At 37.5% G+C, this 26,819-nt stretch overlaps 1 protein-coding gene across 1 annotated transcript in view; it reads left to right on the forward strand.

Moving 5' to 3' along the window:
- Window positions 1–7: 7 nt before the first annotated feature.
- The window catches only part of COL11A1 (collagen type XI alpha 1 chain), a 134,185-nt gene continuing 107,373 nt past the window's right edge, over window positions 8–26,819 (forward strand). Inside the window, 4 exon segments of the mRNA XM_017729586.1 lie at window positions 8–434; window positions 16,022–16,189; window positions 20,185–20,398; window positions 22,811–22,973. Of these exon segments, the coding sequence (XP_017585075.1) occupies window positions 320–434; window positions 16,022–16,189; window positions 20,185–20,398; window positions 22,811–22,973 (660 nt within the window). The 5' untranslated portion in view covers window positions 8–319.

Consider the following 26,819-nt stretch of genomic DNA (forward strand, 5'->3'; position numbering starts at 1 on the left):
GTCGGGCTCCAGGGGTGGCCCTGGGAGCCGCTCGCCCAGCCCTCTGACGGGATGAAGCCTTTAGGGGGATGCGGAGCTCTTTGCATTTTGATTAAAGCCCCTCATCTCCCTTCAGTCTGAAGGCAGGGCACCGGGGAGGACGGGTCGGAGGGGCCTGTGCAAGGCCGGGCAGAGTGGGAGCAGGGCGAGAGAGAAAACCTCTCTCGGTTTATCACGTATGGCTCTATAGGACAAGTCATCTCTGGGAATATAGTGGAAAGGACGGAGCTGGTATAAACTGAAGGCGCCCGTGTTTAATTCACACTTGTGGGTGCCCAGCATGGAGATGCAGAGATGGTCCTCAAGGTGGAAAACGAGAAGGTGGCCTTGGGACTCGGCTGTAACCGTGCTCATCACCTTCGCTTTCCTTCTCCGGACTGCAGAGGTCAGAGGAGGTAAGAAAGCAAAGGGGAGCCGGAGAGTCCAGTCGCCTCTCTCCCCTTCTCGGGGAAATGACCCAGGGCACGGCTGAGGCCGCGTTTCACAGGAAACCTGTCAGAGCGACTCCCGGTGCTGGGGAGGCGAGAGCGCTCTTGGGGCCGGCTCCGGGCGCGGGGACCCGCGGGGAGCCCCTGGCAGCGCGGGCAGGGACGTCCCTCCCAGGTGCCGCGGAGGGACGGCTCTCGGTCAGCCTCAGCCTTAAACTTTGGATGTATTTTTAATGAGGTGAAGGAGATGCACTGGTGGGATGGGAAAATAAAATAAATACTTGTCGAACAGAGCGACTTATCCTCTTCCAACACTGGACTCCTGTTTTGTGGAGTGTGCGTCCAACTTTGTTTTGTTGAACTACTGAAGTTCACCAGGTTGTGACTGAAATTGACCGACAAGTATCTGCCTTCTCCTCGGAGGGGCGAGGAAAGGGAAAGTTGGGGGGTGGAGGCTCTCGGCTCTGATTTTCTCCGCTCTCCTCTCTTTTATTTTTCCTTTTGCAACGGGTTTTAGTGGGCAAAAAGTTTTCCAGGGCTCAAGCGGAGGAGAAAATACACTTGCAGGGGCCCATTGCCAGCCGTTGCGGAGGGCAGCTCCCGGGGCAGCGGCGCCCCGCAGGTGGTGCGAGCGGTGCCGGGCCCGGAGATGCCCGGGGGGGCTCGGGGGGCTCAGCCCGAGGATCGCTGGGCTCCCCGCGGGCGGTGTCAGCGCCGGGGCGCCGTCCCCAGCCTCCTCCCCGCTCTGCAGCCTCCCCGGGGGATCGAGTGGTCCCTTAGGTGTCCGTGGACCTGGTGGGCAGGGTGCGGCCCGCGGGGGACTTGCAGGGGGAACAAGAGCCAGGCAGCAGCGCAGCAGCCTCAGCAGAAAGGAATCGCTGCCCCCTCCCCCGCAGCACGCCTGGCGTTCCCCGCTTCTCCCGTCCGCACCGCTCTCCCTGGTCTCTCCCGCATCGCCGCCAGCCCAGCTGGGCTTTCTGGGCTGACCTCGCAGCTCGCCGAGCTGCAGTGCAGTCTCCGGTGGCGGGAGAGTTCTCCTTTCCTACTGGGGGTGAAAATGCTGCCTCTTCCTCCATTCCTCCATCCCTCTCTCCCTCCCTCCCACCGGAGCCAGCAGGCGCATCTGGAGGCCAGTCTGGCTGGGACTGAGGTTTTTATTTTTCTGTGAGTCTGATATTAATGAAGAGGCTTAGGTCTCCGAAATGAAAGGATTAATTTTTTATGTATTTATTATTTTAACGAGGCATTTCTCCATCTGAATTCCCTGAATCAACAGGCGTCCTAGAGCGAGCAGGGAAAGGTGATCAGTTTCCATTCAAGTCTTTATACCTGGGCACAACCTTGACGGTGTCAGATCAATCAGGGCTCCTGCCCCCTGCTGGCCCCGTTTCTGACAGGGACTGGAGGGGTCAGATTTCATCCCTCTTGCAATTCCACGGACTCGCTGGAGTCACACCAGGGTGAATTAACCTCGCGCTCGTTACTATGTGGAGACTGAGTTTCTTCAAGAAGAATACCGTCCTCAAAAGCATGATCGATTTCTTATGCCACTTTCCACAGTAGAACTGACGAAGTTAATTAGGGTTTATGTAGACTATGTTTACATAATGGGTCGGATGCAAATGACAAGTTAAAAGAAAATCTAAACCCAAACAGCACAGGAAAAATCAACAGAACTTACACTGAAATCAACTGAACTGGTACTTAACTGAACTGTATTCAGCAACATTATGCAGACTAAATTGGTTGTGGTAACTTTATTCAAAACTGAAAGTCTATATTGATAGTCTTTTAGTCTTCTGTATAAAGGACATTTCAGAAATATAGAACTACAGGCTTCTTATTCTTTGTAGAAGCATTCTGAAAAGAGCTTAGTTCTTGACCTTTTCTGAGATACAGTATGCTATTTGCTTAGGAACTACAGGGAGCTGTGTGTTCAGGGCTTGATCTGTTATTGAAGTCAGTAAGAGTTTTTCCATTGACTACAGAGGGACTAGAATTTGACCTAATTTCTCTAACAGAGTACAAGGGACTTATTTCTGAAGCATCTGTTATGCATTCTAATCTTATTTAGAGTAGTTAAAAGATAACATAGGACATGATGATTCCTATTTGAAACTAGGAGAGGGAAAATACCAAGGGATAAAATAAAATAGCATAAATGGCAGGTAAACAATATGACTAAATAAAAATGCTGGATAAAATATGAATGCTGGACAAAATACAAATTGCTCTTATAAACTCTTTTAAATCCTCTGTTCTTCAATTTTCTTCTCATAAACGACCTTTATGAAAAGAAAATTACATGGTGTATTCATATAAAGTGTTAATCATACAGCAGTGACTTTTTAAAGACAACAGAAACCACTCCATGTAGACAAACCTCAACAGATTCCTAAAATTCTTGGCTTTTTTTTCAAGTTTCTTTATTTAACCAAAAAAAAAAAAAAAAAAAAAAAAAAAAAAAAAAAAAAAATAGAGAAGTATGAGGTGTCTTTCATACTTGTAAGAAATGGTGTGCAAAGAAGTGTTTGGGCTCTTGAGTTATTTCTTCTTTAGACAGAAAAAGTTACAGAAGTGAGAATCAACTGAATGGGAAAAGCAGTGATTCATACTTGGTCTGCTCAGTGCCCACCAGCTCTTAAGCAGCTCTTTTTAGAAAATGTTTTTGCTTTATGACTTGGCTAAAGTAAACAAAATTCAGTATTTTAAAAGACATCCTTTGATTTCCTTTCCCCTTCCTCACCTTTAATACTAAACCTGTTGGTAATGTGTTTGGTATGAATAAACTCATTTAGTCAAAATGGCACGGCTTCAACACTATAAATTTTTTGTAAGAGCTTGACATCAATGCACTATTGTGATACTGATTTAAATTTCATGGGCAAGAAATGAAAAATCAGCCTTTTTATTATTTATAAGCTTTTTCAAGCAAATGGAAATCTAGCTCTTAATCTGAGTGAAAAAAAGATTTAGGAAGCCTTGCTGAAAATGGGGCTATGAAACTATATCTAGAAAACACACTTTGGACCTTCTGTGTAAGTGACGAGCAGATTTGTTTCTAATATAGAACAGATACTTCTTATTGTCATCTTAGGAAATATAAAGGTTCCTTATGCTTCCCCCATACAGGCTTGGAAAGTAGTAGGAGTCCTAGGTGCAGAAGGAATGCAGAACTGGGCCAATTAGTGATGGCAAAAGGAGAGTTTTCTTTCTGGATGCACACTTAACACTGCTACTGATTTGTATTTGCTTAGTAAGGAAGATATGGATCTGTTTGTTGAATGAAAGCTCTTGAATGTATCCAACTAGTCTAAACCTGTATAAAGGGGTGTTTTAAACTAGAAAAGTACAAATTTCTTCTCAGAACTATTCATGATGTAAAGCACTTTTGATTTTAACTGACCAATTAACTTTTAAGATTGAAAAAGAGTATAACATTCTAAGCATTCCTTTATTTTTCAGTTAAATTGTTTTGTGTGATAATTTGTGTGGGTTTCTCAGATTGTTATTCACAAAGTTGGCAAAAATGAATTAATCAAAGGGTGATTTCACTAGCTGTAGCTAGTGATCCCAGCTGAAGCTTTTCCGAGTCCCAAGGATCAGCAGGTGAAATGGTCTAATTTCCCACAATGGTGCGAGAGAGACCTGCATGTATTCATCTGTTTTGCTATGTAATTTTGATTTCTTAATTGTTTCTAAGGTAAAATAATTATTTCAAATTCAGCAGCAGACATCAGACAGAGAAAAAGTGACTTGTGTGTGTTGCTAATTTTCTAGAGTGTGTATCTTTGCATTTAATTTAGAAGGAGATGTCGCATGGATCCAAGAAAGGACTATTCAGCCTGCAAGAATCTATGTCTCTTTCTTAGCTCTGCAGAAAAGAAGTTTCTCAACTTCAGTTTTGTGCATACCTTATCAAATTTAACTGTGTATAGGTGCACAAATTCTCAGTTGGTTCGACTTGAAATAATAAAACCCTAGTACCTATAATTGAAATGACAATAGGAAAAAAAAAAATCTTCGATTAAAAACCTTTCCCAGTGCTATCTTTTGTTCTGATCACTAAAAAATCCCCATGAAGAACAACACACCCCTAAAGCTCCCATTGTTTGTAAAATTAGTGTCTGCAGCAGATGTTAAATGTAGGAAAAAACTTGTCTTACTTATTTTTACAACTGTCATGCCCAAAGTTACTTGATCTCCTCCAAAGAGAGCCCTTAACTCTAACCCAGTTGCAGCATACTGAAGGAGCCATGACATTACTGCTGAGGTTATACCTAAAACACACTGGAGCAATTATGTCTTTCCCGGATTTGTTTTGTACAGTGGTGAACAGTAGGGTTTCCATCTGCCAGCAAGATTAAGAAGTTGCTTTTCTTTTCTCTGTAGAGCGTTCTGCTTCTTTTCAGAAGAAATCCTCATAGCATTGGTTAATTTATCATTGTTCTGAGTATTTGTTGATAATAGGGGGGAATAAATTAAGCAGAGCTTGGGAGAAATCTCTAATGTTCTAAGAATGTGAAGTCTCATGCAGTGATAGAGATTTGCCCTCTGGATGGACACAATAGAGAACAGTGGCTTAAAAGGAATTAGGTTAGCACACACGCCTGTTGCAAGGGCTTATAACTGTTCTACTCAGTATTAAATACCAAGTTTACAGACTGTAAATGTAAGGATTAATTGTTGACCCGGTTATTACAATAGTAGTAGAATCTGGCAGAACTTAAATTCTTTTTCGCACATTAACACACATAAGGGACTGTAAAAACCTTTGTGAATTTCAGGTCTGGGACTTCACTGCAAGTACAAGTGTTAATGTACACAGTGTGTGAAATAGAAGGTATTTGGCAGAGCTCATATAATAGAAGCAGAGTGTTTGCTGCAAACCTAATTGAAAGATGTGTTATAAAAGACGAATAAAAAGAACTTAGATCCTGGTCCTGTTATAAATAATGGCAGCTAAGCTTTGTCTATGATCGAAATTAACTTAGTTGTAAGTCAAATTATGGTCACATTTTTAAAGTATTTCTGCAGACTAACTGCTACCTGTCCTTTAGCTGTGTACCTCACCTTACTCAAATTATCATAGTAATCTGATAGATTATCAAACATTCATAGTTTATAAATAGTTCAAGATTTTATGACCTTGCTGTCTGCCTAAGAGGAATTCCTGCTAATATTGGTAGGATACAGAATTGAATCTGATTTCCTTGCATTGCTCTCCTTTGACATCAGGGAAAGTATGGTGAAAGATTTGAGTTGTAGGAGTTGTTTCTCTATCAAATTAAATAGGATTACTTTAAATGACACCATTTCTAAACCTTGTCCTTGGCTGTATTCTATGCTTAAAACTGAAATGTACAAATGTTGCATATTTGAAAACTCCCATTTATTAGAAGATATTTTTGAACTCTTATTTGAATTATTTCTCAATAAATACCTTGATGACAAAACTTTTAAGTGGACTCAGTTTCTTTCATGTTTAATTGCTGAGGGAACACCTTGTCTCTTCCCGTAGCACGGGAAGAGACACACATTTTTAGACTGTGTCTCTTTTTCATATGGTAATAGAAACAGGATACTCAAGAATGTAATACTTGTTTTGCTGATTTTCACAGCTGGAACTACTGTGTCTGCTGTCTGTACAAAAATAACTTTTTGAATCTTTAGAAGAGACCTCAATATAGTTAGACACTTGGAATGCAGTCCTAAAAGATTTTGCTGTGGTGCAAAATAAGAATAAGTCCGTAGAAATATGGAGACAGATGCTAAAGTATTGTAAACTAATGGATCAATACAGATCTGCACAGCTGATGAACAAGCCCAATCTTCTGGGCTCAGCAAGGGGTTATTTCATGGAATTGCCATCAGGTCATCAGTGCTCGATGGCTGTCAATGTTGCTAAGCAAGTGATAGAAGTACAATCTATCCAGCCTCAAAGAAGGTTTTGAGTAATACAAAAGTCACATTTTGTGGTGAAATATGTATAGTATGATTAAAAGCCTCAAAGTCTAGGGTGTACTTAAGAATTATGCAATGTAACAAAACCTTAAAATAATTAATCTTCTTTTTTTCCTGAACATTTCCAGTAAATAAATCAGCCTACAAGCTAATGTTGCTAAAGATCTGAGAGTGTACTTGTACATAGACAAGTTTTCCACTGGTTTCAGTATAGGATATAAGTGGGGGGGGGAGAAGGTTGTGGGTTTTTGGGGGGTTTTGGGTTGTCTTGTAGGAGTGTTAGAGGTTGGTCTTTAAAATGAGATATAGTTAGTAGTTGATGAGTATCAAAATTTCCTCCTGTACCTGCACAGACTATCTGCATAGTCTTTGAAATACTATAATGTATTTAGTAGATTTTTCAGCATGGGAAGTCAGTGAAAAATTTCCAAATAACTGGTGTGGAAACAGAAGTAGCCAGTTCTGAGCAGTTTCACAGAGGCCTCTATTGGTGAAATAGTCGGTCCTAGGCTATTTAAAGCATTCCTGTATGCATCTGGATAATCTCTAGTTCTTGTAAACATTTAATATGAAAGCTCTGCAATAACACCTATTTCTAAAAATGTCACCATTCAAGATCCCAATTACATAATTAAACTAGGAAATTCATGTAGGAAAATTCTTAACAGGTAAAACAACCTGAAAACGTGTCTCTAGAAGTATATATGTGGGAAACATATATTCAGTTAATCTCATAAATTTATATTCAGGTTCCTTGAAAAAAAGAATCTTAATTTTCACGAGCACTATATAATTAGGCAACTCAATTGGTTTCATTTTTGTACCTTGAAGATGCTCTGTAACTCACTCTTGCAGCCCATAAAACAGAGAATTCATTTTATCCAGCTCTATAAAGTCCATCTATGAAAAGCATTGGAACCTTTGCAGAGGACACTGCAGAAAGCCTTGATGTTGGTTCCCAGAGCAGTTCTTCTGTTGCAGGGCTGGGCTCTCAGCAGAGTTGGGAGGCAGGCGATTCCCAGACTGCCAGGCCCAAAAGCTTGTGAGGAAGGGCAGCTCTGCCCAGAGCTGGCCAGTAGGAAATGGTAAGGACAGAAGAGTACCTGATCATTTTATGGTGCTTAGACACATACGGCTGAACTGCAGGGAATCATTGCTTGGGATACAGAGACTAGATCCTGCACTGGGAAGGCAATAGAGTCCTTTGTCAGAACTTCAAAGCTCAGTGAAGCAGTTGGGCATAACGTGCTTTTGAATTCCTGCTTTTGGATGGTCACTTCTGTATTAGTGCTTAACAGATGAAGGATACAGTAAAAAAATAAGTGTAGATAATAACATTATATGTATTTCTGTTTTTAAAGGGTGTCCATCATAACTGCCCACTATAAGTGTCTAAGAGTAAGAACATAAATGTTCTTACTACATTAGAAATAGCACAGTTTTCTAGTAGTTGATGGGTCTTGTTTTGTATCCTAAAGGTCAACAAACTATCAGATTATCAAATCCAGATTCTCATGCTGCTGGTAACAAAGAGGTAAAGACCTCTTTCGTTCATCAGGTTTTGGACCATTTAATGCGTGCCAGTTAGAAACCTTCATTGTAGTAGTTCGTCTTTACCCACCTATAGAATACATGGAATGCCCTTAGAATGAGCTCCTAGAGTTTTAAAGATTCAAAATTTTAAGAAAAGTAAATAAACTGAACAACAGTAGGCTATTATGGCTTTAATAGGTAGCATGGTTTCAAAACCCTGTGGTGCAGTCAGTACCTTCTACTTATGTCCTTCTGTATATACCTAAAAATCCAACCAGAGGCAGCCTCTTCTGAGGTCCACGTATATAAGGAGTCTCTTCATTAGTACTCACCAAATACACACATTTTAGCCTATCAGGCCATTGCAGCTTGTAGGTTTTAAATGATCTGTTGCAGTGACATAAAACTGGACTAAACTTTGAGAAAACACTCCATTTAGAACTGAAGATTAATGTTTCAAGGCTCTTTAAGTTTTAGTTTTTGCAGTGGTTCCATTGGAACAGATTACTGGCAGAATGAAGCCTATTTCCATGGAAAAATATGAAGTAAAATAATAATAACTTAGAAACATTAGTCTTTCTAAATTTCTAATATAATTCTTTGTACTGGGGAAAATTAAGCTCTTTTCTACTCCAGAGCTGTATCTCCCTAATTTGGAGTTATTGATTGTAACTCTTAAAGGTACTTTGTGGAGTGAACACTGATAAATTCTCACTCTCACATCAATCAAAAAAGGGCACTGATGAAGAATTACGAGAACTCAAGAAGTTATCCGTTTATCATATCAGAAAAACATATAATACCGTTTAAAAGTATTCTTTGCTATATCAAAAAGAAGGAAAAGGCTAAGTTACTGTAGGTATTAACAGCATAGCAAACACTGAGTTGCAGTCTTGGTTTTTCTAAGGTATATCTGTAAAGTAAAGAATACTTCCTCTTTCTTTTTCCCTTTGAGTTTTGTTATTGTTTTCATTCCAAATATGTCCCCCAGCAGGCAGTCTGGAAGCATCTTGTAAATTATGTAGGTAAACACAGCCTTTAAATAGGGAAGGATCATTGTGCCTGTGATCTCTCATAAAATTAAGAGACTAACATCAAGGAGTTACTAGACCAAAATCTAAATATAATAGGATTTCAACTTCTTTGCTTTATTAGGTAATTGGACAGAATTAAATATATTTTAGTCTAAATGACTCATCCCCTGAACAATTTCTTATGGGAATAATTTTGTAGCCAGAAATTGCCACCACAGTCACTTTCCTGTCAGTGCTGGAGAGTTCCACTTTGAGACCTGATGGCAAAGTCCTCCCCTCTGAAAATGCAGATGATGGTTTCCTGTGTACACCCTATCTTCAATAACAGTCTGTCTTGAACTGTTTGATCCCTAGGCACCAGCACCTTCACCTTAAAAAGTGCTTTGCAGTACAGTTTACAGCAAGAGAACAAATGTCAAGTTTGGTACACCCTATTTGAAAAGGTTCAGGGCTCCATTCCCACTGCAGCCTAAGCGTCTTGCATGTTCCATATTAAATAGAAGAAAACTTAAGGTTTTTGGACTTTTAGATAGGCCCATTCTGACTTCCATGGTTATCTTTTAAGGAATAATCAAACTCACTCAAAAGTTCTCAATTCAGTGAGTAATAGTTTTTCAGTCTGTATGTATTTCGAGTCCACTGAGGACCACTGACAGCATACATCTGGGATAGGATCACTAAATGTTTGACCTCTTCAGATCTGAGTAAGACATGAAATACTGCATGAGATCCACACTAGTGTGGAATTGCAGCTGCTCATGAATTTGACACATAAACTGCTTCTTAATACAGCTTTACCTAGGTTAGAAACCTGGCTGATAGCCAGCTAACCTGGCTGGGCCAAGAAGAATTTCTGAAAAAGCACAAGTATGCAGTATCTTTTTCTTCTGCAAGATAATTCCCAGTAATAGTGTCCATGCCATTTTATTTGAATGAAAAGAATATGATACAGAATTTGTCAATTTATTTGTGACTACAGCAGGCTTAAATTCCAATCACAGTAAGATACTGTGATTGGAAGCTGATATGTATGCTAAGAAATAGAAGATCAGGTTTTTCATATGCTTGAATGTCAATTTATTGACACACACACACTAGCTACTTAGGGTGATACAGGACAGAACGTTCTAATTAGGCAAAACAGTACAGCTCTATTTTCAGTGTGCATTAATGACCTAACATCTACAAACCTCACATTGACAGTAATGCCGCTCATTAAATTGACTTGAGTAAAATTTTGTAAAAAAAGTATGTTGTAGATCAAAACATTTTCAATAATGCAAAGTCATTAAAATAAAAATAATTAACTTTAAAAAGTTAATGTAGCTAGAAAGATTATATGTATAGATTTTGCTCTTTTATTCAAAATTATTGCAGCTGGTATAATTCCAAAGATGATATTGCTGCCATTAGATGAACTGTTGATCCATCTTTTTTGGGTTCTGTACAGTTTGCCTTTGCAGGGTCAGATGGGCTTTGTCACAATGCAGAAATTTAATGGTGACTGCTGAAGCAGAAACAAGGAATTTTATTGCCTTTTATTAAGGTACTAAGTTCACCATGATCTCAGTTTCAGACAGGATACATATTTTATAAACTAAGAAGATATGATTAAGCACCATTCATTTAATTACCATCTACATTTAAATAAATCCAAATGTAATGAACAAGACATGACCCTTCCAATGCAAATTTTCTTGCATATGTTACAACTTAGTCCTTTCTTGTAATGTCTATTCTTTTACCTAAGATTGTGTGATCATCTTCAAGAAGCATTCCCATAGGGAGATGGGGAATTGATATGCATTTTTACTGAAAACTGGGGTCATCCTGAAGAGGAGGAGGCTTGATGTCACACATTGAATAAGTCATGAGTATAGACTGTGTGTCCAAAGGACTTCAGTTTCTGCCCTCCTTTACAGTTTCTCAACCCCTCTTTTCTCTGCTATCATAACTTGTATTGTTGTGGTACCTGGGAACCTCCTCCATGGACAGTTTCCGCCAAGAGAAAGCAAGAGCTATGTTGTGTAATAGATTCCAGCTCAAATATCAGGAAGTCTAAGTGAAGGAAGCAAGTCCTCTGAATGTGAATAATGAATGTTGTTTATATTTGTGGTTTTAGGGCATGTCAGAAATTAATCTGCTGTTTTCACCAGATTCTGCTTAATTCCAGATGAAACCACGCTGAGCAAAGGTAGTAATTGTTAGGTATAATGCAATATAAAGGCATCAGGATTTGATCCATATGTGTTGTATCAGTATTATTAATAATGATATATCACAGATTTCATTTCAATTTAGATATTGTGGAGTCAATGAAAGCTATGATACTTTCAAATGTGATTATATGATAATAATGATGTCTAGATTTCTCCAGCTGTTCTTTTTCAATCTTTAAGGGCATTATAGTTTTACAATATGGGCTTATGAATTTATACAATAGAAAGCTTTGTCATAGCCTTTAAAACAAATGTATTCTTGTATACAGATGAAATCTAGGCTTGGAAACACTAACCAAAATTGGAAGTAAATTTTTGCGTGCATTTTCCTTCTCTCCAGCAAACAAAACACATGAAGCTCCCCTCATGTATTTGACTCTTGATACTCTTTCCTGACCTGGCAATGCAAAAGTGTGATCTAGCATCCAGTTTACAACTACTTAGCTTCAGTGAATCCTCGTAATTTCCAGCAGAGGTATTCTGATTTTTTTTTTCATAAGTTTCCTAATGGAAGAAAGCTAAAGGGAAAAGAAAGGAAGAGTAAACATGGCTTTGGAGTTATATTTAATATGAAATGCTCTAGACCAAATGTTCTTATCCATACCACTATAAATATGGAAAGCTCATTGGGTGAATGGATGTACTTCAGTCATACCACAGTAATGAAGACCAGAATTTGGCTCTACAGTTTTAAATATTGCAGTTACAAGTTCATTTGGGTCTTGAGATGTGACACCACTAATTTTTGTTGGTGTGCTTTACCTTTATATTTGAAAATACAGGAACTTATGATGGAGTTAAATGATTAATGGTTTGGTATCCTGAAAGATACGGGAACACTCAGGTTCCCATCTCACACAATTCTGGTTTTTAAAAGGGGATTTTTGAAGAATTCCTTTTGCCATTCCAGAAATCCCAGCATTTTTAAGCATTTTGGCTTTGGTCACTGCTGTAGAGTCTTTCAGTGGCAGTGAAAGTTGCACATGTCTCTCTGAACTCTCTTGAATCAAGGACATGCGCCGTTGAACTTTGCACTATAGTCATTAGTGAGAAAAGTGATCTCCTGCACTGGGTTCCCTGCATTAGTGAGAAGAGTAATCCCCTGCAAAAGTAGCAGAGTGGAAACTTGCATTTTGATTGCAGACTGCAGGCTTGCCCTGGTGAACACAGGCTTCTTTTCACAGGGTTGTCTTGTGGCATTGTCTGGCTTGCCTGCAAGAGGTGGCCTTCAAGCAACAGTGCAACATGGCCATAAACATCTGCATAAGGGACCCACTTTCTGGGTCTGGATCTTTTATTTTGTCAAATTTGCCCTGGCAGACAGAGTTGAGTTTTCAACGCTGATGTCCAAATTTCATAAGGAGAATTAACTCCATCCCAAGAACTGATGAACAGAGCTGTTTGCATGATTCTTATTTGTTATTTCCTTGCCATCTGAAATCTCGGCACCAAATTGGAAGGATAAAAAACCATTACGTTATATCATTAATCTGAATTTTACTTTACTTTTTGAGAAAACTATCAGGGAAAGTTAGAATAGAAGTCAAAATCATTTAGGCAAGCTGTTTTATTCACCTTAAGGAAGGTCTCATGAAAGACCCTTGATCTGTCAATATATGGGTTATATTAATGTTGCCCCAAATAAATACAAGCTGAGTTCTTAGTTTGTGGACCACACAAACAGGCAAACTGCATGCTGTTAGCACTGGTGCTCCTTCTGGTTATTGCTTACCATTCCCAAAAGTCATGTGGGAGCAGCATGCTAGACAAGAGGTGATTTTCAGAAGAAGCAGAAGCTGTCAGGATGCTGTTCAGTGACACTGAACACTGCAGAACCTACAGAAACTGGCAGAGAGAAGCCACAGGCTGTGCTCTTTCCTGTCTAGGAGTTGTCTTCCTACCACTCACCCTGGTCTTTTAAGCAGGTAGCGTTGGCTGTGCGAGGACTGCTCATTGTGTTTTACACTTTGAGCAGGTTACCTGTAACCACTTGGGCCTGAGCTGTGCTTTGTCAAGAGCTGTTTATTGTAGACTGTACTCCTGCATGTGTGTGTGTTCTGTGGCAACAGCATCTGCTGGTTTCTGGAGAGGCACCAAGCAGGTTATCTGAGCAGGCACAGTGAGCTCATCAAGAATTTTAAGACTAAGGTAATGGCAGCGTGATCAAGCCTACTGAACACTTGTTACAGTAAACATACTAGTTACAGTAAATATAAAAAATATCCTGAAATTCCCTGAGAAAAAACCTCTACTAGCAAAAAGAGGGGTTTTCTGCAGAAACCTCTTTATATGGTAGTCCCAGCCATGACACAGGAGGAGTCATGCTTCTTATACATTCCTGCCTTTTATTCCTGTTATTTAAAGACTTCTAAAGAACTTTACTTTTTACTTGTTGGCTGAAGTGGCTATTTGAACTCTTTAATATAAATTAGGCAAGAAGTTTCTGTTACTTGTCATCAATATGAATTTAATAGGTCAGCCATGTTATCTTTGGGGATAGAGTAATTACCTTTTTTGTGTTAATTACTTCAAGTAACTTATCATTTCTGTATAACTTGTCATTTCACCTAACTTGTTGCTTCTATGAAAAATTACATTTCTAGTAATTATTTTAAACTGACTAGTCCTGATATTTTGTGTTTTGTGAATCACAGTTTGTGGAAAGAAATAAATAGTCAACTATGGACTATTAGCAGAATGTTTGTTCTTATTATTTGGAATCTGTGGTTTGAAGATTGTCCTATTATTATTCTGTTTCTTGTCTGGAAGTTTTTTAGCAGCAGAACTAGCAGGGAGTAATGAATAATCTTGTTTATGGGTGACTAGTCTCCCAGTCAGCCAGGCAAAGAAAAACCATTATTCTAAAAAATAATGAAGAATCTGGTACAAATTATAGAAAAGAGCAAAGGATAAAGGAATGTAGCAGTGGTTGACTTACACAGTGAATTCAAATTTTTACTAATATTTCTGGTGACTGGTTCTACATTACTTTACTGGTTCAAATTAGTGTAGGTACAGCAAAAACAGCTGTTGGTTACTAGAAAAAATGTGTCACAGTTCCTTCAGTATGTTCCTTCAGTATGTGTGGCAATTCCTTCAGAACTATGGGAAACACCTATAGAAAATGCATTATATCCATTAAAATGATTTTGTCAGTACTCAACAGAGAAGTTAGACTAATACCACAGTGTTTGCACACTATTGAAACTTTTCTTTTGTGAATATTTAAACATAATTTCTTGAATTTGCAGTATATGTGGATTTTAAGTAATTTCATGTGTGTTCTGTAGCATTCATTCCCAATGTGCTAACTTGCAACAAACACTGGCTATTTAGTTTATGTTTGATAACACAATGGTGATCCGATGTGAAAAGGAAATGAAAAATTGCAAGATGTGAGGGGAAACTTAAAAAGTTCACAAGCATTGTCTTGTGAGTATATTTTAAGACATTAGAAGTTATGTGCATTCTAGGCTGACTGAGAAAACAAAGATTGGTTTAACCACAAAGTTGAGTTTTTCGTATTTGGCAGTGTCAAGAGATGAATAGGATGAGCTAGTTAAACTTAACTTTGTTCACATCTGTGCAAGCAGTTGTTTAAATAGTTGAATATTCACAGGCAGTGAATTTTGGACCTTAAGCTGATATTTGTTGACATGTAAAATGAATGATAACAGACAATAAATCAGCTATAGCTAATGCCACAGTAGTTCAAAGATGTGAAGTCAGATTTACCAAGCTCATTTCTCAGCTTTAACATTGAAAGTAATTTAAAACTTTTTCTTTCCAAATAAAGTGGTCATGATTTTGTCAACATAAAAACAGTGGAATAGTCCCAGTGAAAAAAAGTCTACTGAAATTCTGTTTCCACTCAAAAAAATTAAAAAAGCCATGATCTGAAGGGAGTATGAGAATGAGCCCCTTAATTTTTCTCAAGAGAAAAGATATGCAGTATGCTGTTTTCTCTCACTGTCTGTCTTGAAGTGCTTGTCCATTCAGTACTTTGCCCTTTTGCCATGGAGAACTTTTATATATTAAGGCTTTTTCTTGGCTTTACATCTATATATATGCAGGCTTTTTTGTTTGTTTTAATTTGCATCAATATCATAACAGCTCTGGATTTCAACTTTAGGTTGTTAGACACTGAGCACAGATGCAATCTTACTGTACTTGGTCTCTAAAGTACAACCCAGTCAATTTGCATTTTAACTTGGAAATAATGAAAGACTGCAATGCTGTCCATTTAGTCCTTGCAGGAAAAGCAGGTACATTTTTCATTCTCTAACTGGGATGTGAAATTAGTTTAGATGCTTCCTTATCCCTTTGTGTCTGAGAAAGCAGTTATATGTAATCAGAATATATTTTAATGTTAGCAACAGAAAATTTGTGGTAGCAGATTATCAGTAGCTATTCAATGCTTCTGAAAGTTTTGTGCAAACTTTGAAAATCAGTTCCACTTCTCAGAAATCACTCATTAAAAGCATGTATTGGAAGTTTCAATCAGCAAGATCCTCAGCATTTGCAAATGGTGATTTTCAGTGTGTAGTCAAGTAGTTTGAAAATCTGATCATAAAAATTACATTTGATGGGATGAACTCTTACATATTTAAAAATGCATAAATCTGTTAAAATAATATTATGGTATAGGAGTAATGTGCAATAAGTCAAAATAGGATGCAGCTACTGCTCTGATTAGACACATACTTTTGCAAAGGAATTAAAGCCTTTTTGGAGGCTGCATACCATAGACATGCAAGATGAGTAATCCTTTTTGTTGTTTGTTGTTTTTTTTTAACCTTGTCAGCTGAACCCGTTGATGTGCTAAAAGCATTAGAATTTCACAATTCTCCAGAAGGAGTAACAAGAACAGCAGGATTTTGCACAAACAGAAGGAATTCAAAAGGATCGGATGTTGCTTACAGAGTTTCAAAAACTGCACAGCTGAGTGCCCCAACAAAGCAGCTGTACCCAGGTAAGATTGGCAGAAAGCTGTTATTTTTGTACATTACCTTGCTGCCTATGTTTTCACGGTCTCTAAAGCACAGCATGTGGTCTGTTATCAATAGCACAAAACACTTCTGTTGTCCCCATAGTTGGGCCTGCATATGAATGGCAGGATGGGCTCTCTATCCACCAAATAAGTTGGTTTTTATTGGCTTCAGTTATAAAGCTCTTTGTCAAATTCTGTCACTGCTGAAATAGACTTGTAAGTCATACTACCTGTTCTCTCATGATGCTATCTGATGGAAACCTTATTTGGTGGCTTTGGCAAGTGTTCTCCTGTTTTGGTAGTGCATTTAAGAGCAGTAGTAGTTCCTGGAGTAATGCTGCAGTGGTAGAAATGAGTTGTGATTGGCCATTGCAAAATCATTTCCAGAAGTACCATCTGTTAAGAATTACTTCAGAATATCTGGGTATTTGGGGGACTAAACAAGGCTAGTTGTGGATAGCTGGTAATGTGATTCCATCTTCTCTCAGGTTTCTCTAAAATGGATTAGTCAAATTTTGGGAAAGATTATTTGGATGTTACTGAGAGACTTTTATTCCATTATTTTGCTGTCACTTGTCACTTGACTCAAACTGTTGAGGAAAATGATAGTAAGAATATTAAAACCCAAAATCATTGAAGATTTAAATTTTCTGTTTTGACACATTTGTAGAGTTTGACCAAGTCATACAGAATACATACAGGTAAGAAGTGGCAAAGAAAAATACTTTCTTTTTTTTTGTCCTTCAGAGCAGCAATCATATAGATACCACTCAGGTCTAGAAAAGGATAAAACATGCTTTATTTTCTTGTAATGTGTTCCCAGAGCAACGTGAGAAACAGCTATAACAGTTCAAGAGTAACTTATGTGTTCCCTTAATTCATCACTTATTATTTATGGAAGAAGATCAAAGCAAAATTCACTACAGATATAATATTTATATTATTTTTTAACACAGTTCCTTGGGTTTGAATTTATCCTCTCAACTAAGTTGAATAGAAAGTGTCCTGCTGTCCTTTACATTAGTAAAAATCCATCAAAACAATTTTTTGGAGGTGATTATGGTAATTACTTCCTTTTCAAACTTGTGGAACAAGTGTTCTTCTCACCAGAAGAAATCCTTGTATTTCAGATTATTCTTAAAGAAATTTGAGTGAGCACGTCCCTTTTTCTTAGTGCTCTGTAGCAGTGGAAAGACTACAGAAGATATCCAAGATAAAACCAAGTTCTGAGATATCACTTCAGATAAACAATACAAGTTGTAACACATCCCATCTTTGCTTTCATCTAACTCCTGTAACTCATCAGGAAGTACAATATATCCAGCAATTTATCCATCTTTTAAAAAATGAATTTAATATTATTTACCAACTTCCCACAATATAATGGACTCTGATTTCACTGACTAGAAGACATTATATGGTTGTAATATGTAAACTGCTTAGATTTTTGTTATACTGTTGTTGTACATGCTCTTAGCTATCTTTTGCAAAAGCATGAAGGAATGATAACCCAAATATATAAAAATATTTTTCTAGATATTTTCCCTCCAATTCTTACTGTTATTTATTATTCAAATAGGACCATTCCAATTAACAAGAAATTTAAAAGCATTTGAGAAGGTTCTGATATGTATTCCAGATGTGTGTCCAAGAACTGTATATGCGTATAGTTTTATATGTTAGATGCAATATATACAGTTTTACATGTCTAAATGTCATTTATTTTTTGGCTTTTTCAATCACAACTGTGTTTGGAGGAATTTTTTTATGATTACCCAAAGTAGATTCAAGATAAAACATTTGGGAATATTATGTCATAGCAGTGATGACAGAAACTACTGAACTGAGACACGTGACTCATTTTCAGTCACCTTTCTTAGCTCACTTTTATTCCCCCTCAGATGTTAAGTCTAGACAAGCTGAGTTATTATCACCTGCCTTAAGCATTTTCAACATATCTTTCAGATTAACAGTGCAGATAGGGCAAGTGCTCAGTGCTTTTCAGATAGTTTCTTTGGCCTTTGTTGACAGTCATCTTCTCTCTCGTCCATTTTTTTGTCATCTATTTGCTCTGACATTAGAAGGTATAGTGTACAGTTTAACTTACCCTGTCATGAAAAATCTTTACCAACAACTCACCAGAGTAAATGAAATGTTTCCTATCTGTTGAGTTTTGATCCCTTCAAAATAAGATGTCAAAATGATGTATAAGCATGGTCTATATTGCTACAGTGTTTCAACAAGCTTCCATAAATAGTTAAAAAAAGAAAGCACAAAAAGTATCATTGCAGCAGACAATATAAAAAATATAAGACATGGGGGTTCTGGTTTAAAAGGATGGTATGTCACTTAAAGAGCAAGGAAAATTCTATGCATTTTGTTTACATATTGCAATTCAAGAAGTAAAACTTGTCTTCATGGAAGAATCTAGGATCTTTGGAGTTTTCCCACGATATCTGTCTTGGAAACAATCTTATATTTTTTCTGTTGGAAGAAGAAATTCCAAAATCAGAGTTTGATGAATTCTTACATGCTTTAATTCATTAGAAAACCACAAGATATTATTTTATTAAAGCTTGTTCTATTATTATATTAAAATACTTAAGAACATTTATCCACTCTTCTGCACACAAAGCTGCAGCTATATTCATTGCCAATGTTATTATTAGATTCTCATCTATTTCTTGCATGTCAAATTGCAGATGAAGCCACATAGATCCAGAGCATATTCTGGATTTTAGAATCTCAGTCTTACACTTTGTTTGTTGTTAAGCCTAGTAGAGTTTCATATCAAGTGAAATGCAGATTTACCACAAGATTCAACAGGAGCAGTACTTCAGTACTTCCTTTATAAGCAATATCTTCCTTTATAAGCTATATTTTCAATTTTGTTTAGTTTTAGTTGTAAAGGTGGAAACAGTGTTTGATATATCATCTCTACTTCAAAGACAAGGCATCAGGGAATAAATGAAAATTAATATTCTTTGATTTTGCTTAAAGCTCCCATTAAATAGAACTAGTCATGTATTTTTTCAATGTTATGCACAATGTAATTCTAGAAAGACCCAAATATATATTGTGGGAGAGAAACTAAAATAAATTGTTATCAAGGGCTATTGAAGTACCCAGGAGTCTTACTTGCTATGGTACTGATGCTTATTATGTTGAGTGAAATTTTAGTGCACAATTTTAAATTAGAAGATTGCTTAGCAGAAGATGAATTAAAAAAGCAATGAATGTGAAACTACGCTGGTTCTTTCATAGCTTGTGTTATTGCATGAATTCACAATAGATTTAGAGCACCTCTCCTACAAAGACAGGCTGAGAGAGCTGGGCTTGTTCAGCCTGGAGGAGAGAGGGCTCCGAGAAGATCCCATTATGGGGGGAGGATCCTTCAGTAACCTTTAAGTATTCTTGAGCCTTTCAGTACTTAAAGGGGCTAAAAAAGAGGGATGGGGACTATTTACATGGGCAGATAGTGATAGGACAAGGGGGAATGGCTTCAAAGTAAAAGAGGAGAGAGTAGTATTGGATGTTACAAAGAAATTCTTTACTCAGAGAGTGATGAGGCACTGGAACAGGTTGCCCAGAGAAGTTGTAGATGCCCAAGCCTGAAAGTATTCAAGGCCAGCTTGGATGAGGCCCTGAGCAACCTAGTGTGTGGCATCCCTGCCATGTCAGGAGGCTGCACATGATCAGTTTTAAGGTCCCTTTCAACCCAAACTGTTCTATGATTGTATGATTTACAAGTTTTGTTTTTAAGAACCATTAAGGTATACCTTTCAGAAATTAAAGTGAGACCAGAAAGAAAAAAAACATAGAAAATGTTCCTAATATAATTTTTTATGTACTCATTTTTGAGAATTAGAAAACCCCTGCCATTTGTATGCTGTATCCTATGTGCTTATAGAAAAAAAAATGTAAAAATGGTTTCATTTTTTCTGAATTTATAGTTGTATATATCACTTTGTTTACAGGTGGTGGTTTTCCAGAAGATTTTTCAATATTAATGACAGTAAAACCTAAAAAGGGTATTCAGTCTTTCCTTTTGTCTATCTACAATGAACAAGGAATTCAACAAGTAGGTGTTGAAGTTGGTAGATCCCCTGTCTTTCTATTTGAAGACCAAAATGGAAAACCTGCTCCAGAAGACTATCCTCTTTTCAGAACAGTCAACATCGCTGACGGCAAGTAAGTGTAAAGTTTTAAAATGGAAAGCACATTGCAGACCACTGTATAGGTGATTATGGTATTTATAAACAGTTTTCTTAAATATTTAAGTCAGTAACATGGTTTCTAGCTAGTTGGACTGGTGTAGTACAAAGTTAGAGAAGTTTTGCAGCATAATAAAGTTCCAGCTCCAAATGGTGTATACAGCTGTAAATGAAACAAACCACCTTTCTTATCTGCCATTTTTATAACTCGAGAGTGAGGAAATAATCAGAGAAGTTAAACCCACCCAAATTAAACCTGTGAAGATTCTTCCTTTGCAATATAGAGTCTCACTAAAAGAATTGTCTGGTCCATTTGAAGGTGGTAGGCAGAGTGAAGACAAGTTGACAAAACAGCACAGAATTTCTTCTATCCCAAGCCAAAACAGCTGATAAATAAAATGGCTTAAGATGTGTATGTATAAGGAAATCCTATGTATAAGGAAATCCTATGTATAAGGAAATCAGGAAAGAATAAGGTGAACAATTAATCCCAAGTGCTGCAAGGATTCATACTGCACCCCCAGTAAAGGAATTAATCTCAAACACCTGTTTCATCAGTAATACAGTTGTTAATTTTTTGTAGCTTTGTAGACAAGCAATCATTCTCCGGGAATGTCATTCTGGTGCTTGTAAAAGGACATTCATTCTTTCAAAGGCTTTTTATTGTGCTGCAGCCCAAGAAAGCAGCCACTGTCTTCAAAGATAGACAAAAATAAATTTTACTAGAGCAAAAGGAAACAACTCAGTGAGGAAGGGCAAAAACTGAACTATAATGAAATATATTTATAAAGCAATAAAGAAGGAAAGAAAAAGAAAAAAACCAATTGTCTCCTTGGCCTAGTATAACCAGACAATGGAATTATATGATGAAACCTAGACTTGATTCATTTCCCTAGCAGAAGGAGTGATAAACAAAGCAGCATTTTTTTAAATGGACTTTTGCTAAATAACAAAGTTGTGACATAGAATTTCACCTAAAAATGTTGATAAACTGGCAAAAATGAAGAAATAAAAATGAACTTGTTTGGTACAATTTCCTACAGTGAGACTATACAACTTCTGAATCAACTGGAGTCAATCCTATCCAAAGTGAGCTATGATTTCATGCTTTCAGCTTCTACACACTTTCAAAAGACAAGCCAACAATGTTTTTCTGACTCGGCTATTTTATGAAGGATCTGGGACAACAATCTTCATCTCAAACTGAGATATATTTAAAAAGTGTGAATAATGTAATGTGCCTGAGGATGCATGGCCAGTTTGCTTTTATAATGATAATGTTTAACAGCATTCCAGAGAAAACATGGAATTATAGTTCTGGCTCAGTGACACTGTTTAGCAGTCAGATTCCATTAGCTTCAAGGTGTTCCTTTTGATACACAGAAGCTCTTTTTAACAATGATCTAAGCTTTCTCTCTGATTCAGGCAACCCTAATGCCACAAATGCCAACTAAAATAATTTGATTCCTGCCTTCCTCTTACCAGTCACTAGTATGACATACTTTACACTTTTTGCCCTGGTCTATCAAAGATTCTTTAACATTTTGCTTCATGCTGGATTACAGAGTGGTCTGCTGTTGTTTTAAATATTTGTCATAGCAGAGAGGCTCACTAAATTAATGTGGTCTGTCATGATTATTGATAAAGTCTCATAAAGAACATAGTAGTGTAGGGCAAATCATACAAAATTTTATTCTCAAATATCTCTAAAATAAAGTCACTTGTCAGTACTCTGAATCACTTCCTTCACTGGTGACTATTATGTAGGCAGGGCTACTGTTGCAGGAATAGTGCCAAGTATTTGTAAATATTTGTCTGGGAAAGCATCTATGTTGGAGCTGTTGCATGTATTTGAAAAATCTCTATATCTATGGAATACCTTCAAATAAACAAAAGAGCATGGTAAAATTTTGGTGGTTGATCACACCAAAAAAATAGTAAATTTTAAATAATAAATAATAACCTGCTGGGTTAATTATATTTGCCTAAGTAATTTGGAAAATCAAACATGTTCATAGAAAAGAATCTGCTGTCAGATCATTTAATCTATTAAAATGTAAACAATGCACTGGCTTCTAATTCAAGTTTGGTGATGTTCTCTGGTTAAAGATGTAGGGAAGATCAGCTTGAGCTTCACCTTACAGAGGGTGTTCACAAGGAGCTGTGGATCAGATTCCTTTGTGCTGAGGGACAGAATGTATACCACAAATAGTGAAAACACTGTGTACATTGGAGTATGTATAAAAGAAGGAAATAAAGGGAGACATTTAAAATTTTATCTGTGAATTAATTGGTGCACCATCTGCTATATACTGATTTGATGAGAACGCAATGACCTAGTTTTAAAAACATAAGCTGCAGTAGAATCTTATTGGGTTTTTTTTAATAGGTGGCATCGAGTAGCTATCAGTGTGGAGAAAAAGAGTGTTACAATGATTGTTGACTGTAACAAAAAAACTACAAAACCACTTGACAGAAGTGACAAAACAGTTGTGGACACCAATGGCATCACTGTCTTTGGAACCAGGATTCTGGATGAAGAAGTTTTTGAGGTACAGATCAATAATGAGCAAATGCAATTGAATTATTTTGTATTAAGTGAGGTGCTTAATACAAACCAGAATAATCTTTTAGGTCAAATGCCGGTATAATATAGAAACTTTGATTTATAGAACCTGTTACAGTAGGCTGAAATAAAAGAGAAGTAAAAGAGGGAAGTGTATTGTTGGAAGATTTGATGCATTTTTCTGTCCTTTTTGTTGTATCTGGAAGGCAGTTGCTTTTTTTGTCTTTCTGCCTAATATTGAGATACCTGATATATTTGGGAGAATTAATCAGGGACAGTTGTGTAGTATGACACTGAATCATTTTGCTTCTGTCTCTCTTAAACATTTGCAAATATTTGTGTATGCTAACAGTATCTGAGAGCAGGGGAGAAGGACCTGGAAAGTTTTCTGTGTAATATGAATTCGTTATAGTGTTTATCCCACTCATTACTCTTTCCAGTAAATGGAACATACTTTGGCAATAAGGACATATATGTTTCCATCATTTACTGGCCAAGAAGTACATATAGGAAGGGTAAAATGCCTTTAAGGAAGTATGTAATTGCCAGTCAGGAGGCCTTTCTGGGTAGAATCCTTATGTCAACAATTATTTTTACAGACTAATTATGAAGCTTCTTAGATCTACACTACTGAGTTTCTTCTATAACATTGTTATACAATGGTTAAAATTGAAAAATTTAAAAATGAAAAATGAGAAATTACAGATTGGTAGTTATTTCATCTACAGAACATCTGTGCTCTATAAATGGTTTTCATGCTAGCTTTAAGCAGAACATATGCTGGAGAAACTGCATAGATATCAAGAGGAGAAATATGAATTTTGAGTGTAACATTGTGGCATTGTTATCTTTGTTTTCCATGGACATGATGAACTGTGGGCCTTTTGAATATGGAAATTTCTGGGGTGATTTACTGGATCAATCAGTATGATATGTTTGGTATTTGCAGCCTAATTCACCTGTAGTCCCCAAGAGAGTTTGAACATCTGAGGAACATTATTTTCCATTTGAAGATGTATTCCACAGATGCCTCTCTCTGGGATGTGACAAAGGTTTTTGGTCTCCTCATCGGATAATTACTTTAAATTTTCATTTGTTTTTTTTTTCTTAGGTGAGAAACCAGGTTCCCCAATATGTGGTTTTGACAATAAGTCAAAAATGTGTGCAATATGAATATGCATAAGCAAAAAAGAATTCAGAGAAAAATAAAATTAGATAAACTGATTTTTTTTTTAGTGGTTTCCATGTGATTTCAGATTATAATAGAAACTAAGGCAACAGGGCCTGGCTTGTTCTTGCAAAATTTGTAGCCATTTAAAAAGCTGTCGAGGAGGAAAATGCACAATAACTAAGCATTGATGTTTGGTTTGTTTAACTCAGTGCAATCACTAAATAAAAATATCTGTCTGAACTTTCAGAGGTGCTGAAATGATCAAACATAGATGTTTGGAAATAATTTTTTATGATATGTGCATAAAGGGAGATACTTATTTTATCATTTACATTAAAAGATGGGAAGAGATGTGGTAGAATGCAATATTTTTTTGGTGAGCAACTGTTGGAAGAGCCAATAAGGTTGGAGTGAGACATAGCTTAGCAAATTGAAATTAGCACTTAAATCAGAATTACCAGATAACTGAAGAAACTCAAAAATAACCCTGCATTTTTCTTGAAGTCAAACTTGTGTGACATCAACATGGACACAAGGATATAACTTTAACAGAATTTGCTAGAATGAGTTAAAATTACTTTTGTCCAAGCATGTTGTCACTTGTGGAAGGATGGAAAAGGAAGGTAGTGGTAGCTGCTTCTCAGACAAATATTTTTTCTGAAATCTCATGCATTGACATGGCAAGTCAGTGCTTCAATTCCAGCTGAGACACACTAAGAAAGAGGCCTTGGACTCACAAAAGAAATTGTGCAGCTGTCTGTAACGTCAGTTTAGAGGCTGAATCTTAACATTCAATACTGAGAACAGCAACATTTCTACCTTTTCTAGCCTCACTGTACATTTCTGGATTCCTTCAGTGATTAGGTTTTCTAAAAGTGCACCTCTTCTCTCTTTTTTTATTCAGAAAAATCAGTTACCATCTTGTAAGGCTGGTCTTGAAATTAAGGGGGGGTTCGATTAAGTGTGAAGTCTTACTTAAATTAGAAGCTTGCAATCCTTGCTTTTGGGGTAGGTTTCTGCTTTCTCTTTTACTGTACAGTCACCATGGATTAATTTATACCTGTGTTCATTTACCTGAATCTGTAGGTAAAAATGTGCATGTTGAAATTAGAACGTACCTCAAAAGTTTAAACAAAATACTGGGCCATATACATTTTTAATGGATTATAGAATCATAGACCATCCTGAGTTGGAATCCACAAGGATCATCGTGGCCAACTCCTGGCCCTGCACAGGCCAGACTGCCCAGGAATCACATCATGTGCCTGAGAGCATTGTCCAAATGCTTCTTGAACTCTGCCAGGCTGGTGCTGTGACCACTTCCCTGGGGAGCCTGTGACAATGCCCAACCACCCTCTGGGTGAAGAAACTTTTCCTGATATCCAGCCTAAACCTCCCCTGACACAGCTCCATGCCATTCCCTCGGGTCCTATCACTGCGACCACAGAGAAGAGATCAGTGCCTGCCCCTTCCTCTTCCCCTCTCAAGGAAGTTGCAGACTGCGATGAGGTCTCACCTCTGTCTCCTCTTCGGTGAAGAAACTTTTCCTGATATCCAGCCTAAACCTCCCCTGACACAGCTCCATGCCATTCCCTCGGGTCCTATCACTGCGACCACAGAGAAGAGATCAGTGCCTGCCCCTTCCTCTTCCCCTCTCAAGGAAGTTGCAGACTGCGATGAGGTCTCACCTCTGTCTCCTCTTCTCTAGGGTGAACAAGCCAAGTGACCTCTGTCCTAAGTCTGGCCAAACAAAACATAATCTGGTTCATTTTGAGTTTGTCTACTGTTTTTCTACTCTAAACAGCATTCTTCTTGTTTTATTTACAAGAATTTATCCATCCCTTAGTTACTGCTGCTACAATTTCTAAAGTTTGGTGCTGTTTCCTGAAATCTGTCTCTCCTTGAGAGTGTCGTGATTGTGCGTTAAATGTTCTGGTTTTCTCATTCATGGCAGCTCAGAGTGACATTTGGTGATTTCATGGGTCTCCTTGTTAGTATTTCTGTGTTTTGAACCCTGCTGTTTCTTGAGACCACAATAGTCACTGAAGATACACATAACACAATGTGTCCTATTCTGTGCACAGGAGATTCCAGAAGTTATCTAGTCACAACATTAGATTTAACTGTTTAAGGCTTAAAACTGCATACGGCAGACTTTTCATACGACATTTATAGCTTTTGTTAGCTTAAATGTAGGAAGCCCCTAAAGACAAATACTTTTTGTAATCCACAGCTCACAGTGTCTGAAGGATTAATATTGTATCCATGCATCACAGAGGCTGTTATATCTTGGGTAATAATGATATTATTTTTACTCATAGTAAGCCAATGATTTGGTTGCAGGAGCAGTGGAGCACTCTTCAGTCTCCTCAGACTGAATGGATATTTAAAATGTGGAAATAATAACCTGTAGATAAATATAATGAAGTCTTACACTTCCGTGACCTACTAATCGAAGATGATAGTGTTTCTTTTTGGTCTTGAACCAAGGTATGCAGCATAACACAACTGCACCAAACCCAGCTGCATCTCTAAGGTATCTCACTCCCACTGAAAGCGGAGTTCAGCCCTGTCAGAATCAGTGCTGTGAACAATTAGATACATCCTATGTTCCTGTTCCCTTAGAAGGTGCTTCTAAGCCTCTCTGAACTCTGGTGTACA

This window comes from Corvus brachyrhynchos, unplaced genomic scaffold (assembly GCF_000691975.1).
Source record: "Corvus brachyrhynchos isolate BGI_N302 unplaced genomic scaffold, ASM69197v1 scaffold101, whole genome shotgun sequence".
Taxonomy (NCBI): Eukaryota; Metazoa; Chordata; class Aves; order Passeriformes; family Corvidae; genus Corvus; species Corvus brachyrhynchos.